Here is a 5,768-nt window from a genome sequence, read left to right on the forward strand (position 1 = left end):
AGTTAATAGACTGATCCTTCTTATCTGGCTTGATAACAAATAATTGCCCAACAGGTGCACATGCATTTTTATTTCTTTTTTTTTTCTTCTTTTTCTTTGCATTTTTTTTTTTATTTGTTTCCTTACAACAAAATATTAGTTCACTTTCATATTTTTCTGCATAAATGTTGTCATATAGTACAACATGTATAGTATATAACATATATAGCTGTCGTATAGTACAACATTGTCTTGGTAATGTCAGGCTGTCATGACAAAGACACCAATAAGTTATGATGTATTGGTTTATGTCAAGTTGTCATAACAAAGGCATCTCGAACAATGTCATCTTTGCATTAAAAATGACATAACTGAGCAAATGACAATTAATGACAGTTGCCATAAACATGCATAAACCCTCCTTCATATTCATGACATGTGTCATGTCATGATTATGAAGGTGTTATGTCAGTCTTATGCACACCCCTTCAAGTAAAGTGTTACCAATAAAATATTTTGTACATAAATAACATATTTCTCTTAAATATATACATTAATTTGTGTGTATTTATATATACATACTAATTACTTACAGTACACACACATATATTAGGCAAACTCACACTTTTATTTTGTATGCGTTTAATCGTGATTAATCATTTGCCAGCCCTAATCATTATTATAGTCATTTACCTTCTGCTCTTCTCCTTTTGCATTTTAAGAAAAAAAATTGTATAGGTTTTTGATTTTTGGTCATTTTTGGGTACATTATTCCATTCAGTTTTTTGTTATGCATGTTATTGGGATTACTGTTCATCTGGTGAGAACGCCATCATTAAAGGAATAGTTCACCCTAAAATTAAAATTTGCAGAAAATTTTCTACATGCATTACAAACACGCAGCTTTTCACTTCATAAAACAATTCATGAGTTTGCCTGCCCATCCAGGCCTGATGGGAAATGGTAAACAAACTTGGCTTGCTGTCCTTAATGGAGAAAGATCTCAATGTACATTTATAACTTTTAAATTTATAACAAAAAAAAAAAAATATGGAAATACAGTCTCTTCTTGTTTTGTTTCTGTGGCAGTTTGAACAAGCACAGTGAGCACTTTGTTGCACAGTAATACACAGCAGTGTTTTCAGTGTCTTTAACTGTTAACACAGCTGTGTGGAGAGATTCAGTGTTGAGAAACTGATCTGTTTAAAATAACTGCAAAATATCCAATCCAAAATATCCAATATCCATCGGTTTTCCACTTGAATGTCTGATCCAGTTTGTGTAGCCACCACCTGATGCTGAATATCCAGTGATCTTACAGGCGATGGAAAACGTTTCTCCTGGTTTTACTACCATGACAGGAGGCTGATCCAGCTCAATGCAGAAAAGACCTATAAACAATAAATAAAAACATTTTCACTAATACAAACTGAGCTCCACATTTGATTTTCTAAAAGTGTTTATTTGTTTTTTGTGTGTGTGTGTGTGTGTGTGTGTGTGTGTGTGTTGAGGATATATACAGTAGTATACTCACAGGGTGCAGCTGCCCAAACTAGCAGTATTGATATAAAGTACATGATGCTGGTTGTGTTTTCACTGTGCTATGGCTTTGTAAATCACAAAGAGCTTTTATTTAGTCTGTGTGCTCCTGTTAAGGGCGGAGATTTGCATTGACTGTAAACATCTGATATTAGCACTTATTGTAATTATTAATGATCATGCAAAATTATTTGACTGATTTTGTGTTCTTGATTTATAAAAGAAAGTCTTGAAAGTCTGGTCATTTTAGTCTTGGTCATTTTGTCCTTTGAATAGTTGAAAACTGTTTAATGCTCAAAAACTCTTGAAAAAAAAAAAAAAAGTACTGTACTCAGATAAAACATGGTTTATAAGTGGAGTTGTATAGTACACTAATGAGTGAATGTGTGAAGTTGTTACCTTAACCATTTATACCTAATCTTCACCAAAAAAAAAAAAAAAAAACTTTTGATGGTATAGTCATGTATTAAATCATGTTAAACAATATTTTGAGTTAAATAAAAACACTTTAGCTGATGTACATTTGTTTAATGTGTTTAGACTTGTTTTTTGCACAGAGCTGTGGTTTGTTTAGTCACTGTGTGTATCTTGCACAGTAATACACAGCTGTGTCTTCAGTCTGGAAATTCTTCCCTTGTAGAAACACAGTGTTTTTGGACGTGTCCTGAGTGAAACTGATCTTGTTTTTCAATGAGTCTGTTGTTCCAGTGCCACCACCACTACAAAGATATCCGAGCCATTCCATTGCTTTTCCAGCAGGTTGACGGATCCAGTTAATGCAGTAGCTTGATTGTGAAATCCTGCAGGAGATGGAGAATGATTCTTGAGGTTTCACAACCAGAGATGGAGGTTGAGTGAGCTCAACACAGAAAACACCACCTGAAAATAACAATAAAAGAATGTGTTTTTATTAACTATGTCTCAAAACATCTTTTAACAGTTATGAAGCTTTTTCATTGCTTTAGAGTTTAAATAAAGCATCAGTGAAGCTCACAGGATGCAGCTGCTGCCAGCAGTAATAGAGCTGATGAGAAGATCATGGTTTGAAGTAAACACAGCTTTATTACTCTTACTGATCCACAAAGCAGATACTCCTCTTTTGTACAAAGAGCAAGTAGAGAATTTGCATACAGCTTTTCAGGTTGTCCAAGATGTTGCAGTTTGTTGTTTATTTGTTGTAGTATGATAGAACTATAGAGGAAGAAGAAAGAAAAGTAAAAAATCTAAATGACTATAATGAAAACCATTTGCAACCCTTGATGTTGTGGCCAAATATGAATTGACAAAATTAAGATATTAAATGTATATAATGCCAGATGATTCCCAGTGATTAAAAAAAAAAAAAAAGTGGAAAAGATGAAGATTTAGAAAGATTTAGAAAAATACTAAGATTCCATATATGCAGTTCTGTCAGCACTGATGACACTGATGAAAAATATTAATTTGTTGCCTGATTGATTAAATAATTAAATCACGGAATTTAACCTCAGTCACACCCAGCAATCACAATCACCAGAATACTAATCATGTCTCACCTGCACCTCATTACCGGCACCCTTTATTGCACACACCACAACAGTCATTGTCTGGAGAATCCTTATGATGCGGACACAGTGCTATCCGAGTTCACTACCAAATACTTACCTTCTGTTACTTATCTGTACCTCTTGTGTTTTAGTCCTGTTGTCCTTGTCTCCCATTCCATTCAGCGGTGTGTGTGTGTGCTCAGCTCCCCGCTCCAACCTGGATCATCTGCAAAGGAAAAGATCGTTCATCATCAACGCTGTATCCAAACCATTCAGATCAAATCATCATCAGATCACTCACCTGTCAAGTCCCCACCGTCTTCATATTTCATCTGTCAAATTCAATAAACTGTGTTAACTTTTACTTACCTGGTTGTCCGTCTGCTTCTGTGACAACAATGTGTAGTGGGAAAAAATGTTAAAGATAAATTTAACATCAAATTAATTAAAGAAGCAAAAAAAAAATGCAGCAGTCATACAGCAGCTGACTAATAATAGATTACATGCTAATAAATAATATTCTAGGCACTTTTTATGTGTCTACAATATGTTTGCACTGTGTTTCTGTTACGGACCCCAGGCGCGGTGGTCACAATAACAAAAAGAATTGTGATCTGTAAAATAAATGAAAGACTGAGACGCAAGGAGCACAGGACCACACCTTTCTTTCTCCAGATTACGTCTATTGAATCATTTAAACTCAAGTACATTGTTTGTTTGTTTTTTTACAATTAATGCATTCTCTGTCCCACCTATTTAACGTATATAAAACACAAATAAAGTGCATTTGCACCAATCAGCTTCATCAGTCGGATGTATAAAGACTTCCTGCTATGCATTCACTCAAGTCTGAGTATAAATCCTACAAGTTACAAAACACATTACAATATTGCATGGGTTTTCATGAGACATAGTGCTATCACAAAGGTTAATTATATTATTCAACACAAACAAATACCCTGTATGTGCTAGAAATTGGCTTACTCAAACTGGGACTTTGCATTTAAAAATATACAGTAACTTCAACAAATTATGTGAAATCATTCTCAAGGAATAAAGCCATCAATACTGATACTCTTATTAAACTGTAAATAAAATAGTATATATAAAAACTCTCATATGTTTCCTTAAGACTCTATTATGAACTTACTCTGTTTTAAAACAGCTCATAGAACATGTAAACATATTAGGAGACTTTAAGCATCAACTGGAGCGATATATGCTGCTTCATAGTGAAAGATAAAGTGTTTAAATGTAATTTACTATTCAGTCGGGATGAACGGCCATCGCGCAAATGAACTCTCGCGATAATAGCACGAGTCATCGCGAGATTACTCGCGGCTCGGCGTGGCGCCATTATCTAATGCGGCTCAACTTTAACTTATCCAAAAGTTACTGAAATCTTTACTGTTCGCTTTCCGGCAAATACATTTGTCTAATGAAGTCTAAAACTTTGTCTTTCGGAGGTTTAAACACAGTACTGACCTGTAAAATAAATGAAAGACTGAGACGCAAGGAGCACAGGACCACACCTTTCTTTCTCCAGATTACGTCTAACCGGAAACCAGAGGTTTCATCAGTATGCGCACCCGGGAACAAATAACAATCGCATTAAAGGTTCCGGTCCCCCTGCACTGTCTCATTAAATTACAAGTACTTATTTGCTGAATTGCAAAAGAGGTTGAATTACTAATTTTAAAGGGATAAAACTTATTTTTTTTTTTTTTTATATCACCAAATGTGGTTGCACCAATTTGGGTGCACCACATTTCCAAGCAGTCTATGCAGAGAATACAATATTTTTTGCACAGGTCCCCAGGCAATTTGTGACAATGTGTATTGCGTGCACAATAATATACAGCTGTGTCTTCAGTCTGAAAGTTTTGTCCTTTTAAGAAAACTGTGTTGCTGGAGGTTTCTGCAGTGAAACTCATCTTATTCTTCATTGGGTCACTGGTGCCTGTGTTTCCAGAATCACAGAACCAGCCGATCCATTCCATCGCTTTTCCAGCTGAGTGTCGTATCCAGTTAGTACAGCCACCTCCTGATGCTGAATATCCAGTGATCTTACAGCCGATGGAAAATGATTCCCCAGGTTTTACCACCATGAGAGCAGGCTGATTCAGCTCAATACAATTACCATCTGGAAACATATATTTAAAAACATTGTCATTGACTGAAATGAGTTATGCACATTATTGTCACAAAACCTCTGAAAATGACTGATCATATTTTAAAGTAGTAGCAGCTACAAGACTCCCTAATAAACCTGTAATATACTGATACTCACTGGGTGCTGCAGATAAAATCAATAACAATAATCTAAAGTACATGATTCAGTCTGTCTGTACTCTCTTAGGTGGGACCTGTGACCCTTTCCACCGCAGGACTTAAAGAGTCTTGACTGTGTACATAAGCACCTGTTTATATAAGGAAGGAGATTTGAATCAATACATTTTTAGTAAACAAATTAAATTCAAATGGCAACCCTAAAATGAAAATGTCCCTAAATTAAAAAGATGACACTATAGTCATTGCTTTTTGTAACTGAGCCATTAAAAATCTTTGTATATTTTGTTTGTTTCATCTTGACACCTATTTTACTAAAAAATAAAAAAACAAATAAATAAATAATCGAATTATACAAAGGTTGTTATTCTTTTATTTTGATGTACTCATGGACTTTGTTCCTTCTTAAATTAATTGACTTTAAATCATTAAAAA

General features: G+C 34.6%; 1 gene segment (V, D, J or C); it reads right to left on the minus strand.

The window, feature by feature from the left end:
* Positions 1-2,092: 2,092 nt before the first annotated feature.
* Positions 2,093-4,585, minus strand: LOC127160625 (Ig heavy chain V region 914-like). The segment is given in 5 exon segments: positions 2,093-2,397; positions 2,513-2,709; positions 3,163-3,270; positions 3,414-3,431; positions 4,530-4,585. Coding segments are annotated over 3 exon segments (558 nt in total).
* Between the last annotated feature and the right edge of the window lie 1,183 nt (positions 4,586-5,768).

This window comes from Labeo rohita, unplaced genomic scaffold (assembly GCF_022985175.1).
Source record: "Labeo rohita strain BAU-BD-2019 unplaced genomic scaffold, IGBB_LRoh.1.0 scaffold_405, whole genome shotgun sequence".
Lineage (NCBI taxonomy): Eukaryota > Metazoa > Chordata > Actinopteri > Cypriniformes > Cyprinidae > Labeo > Labeo rohita.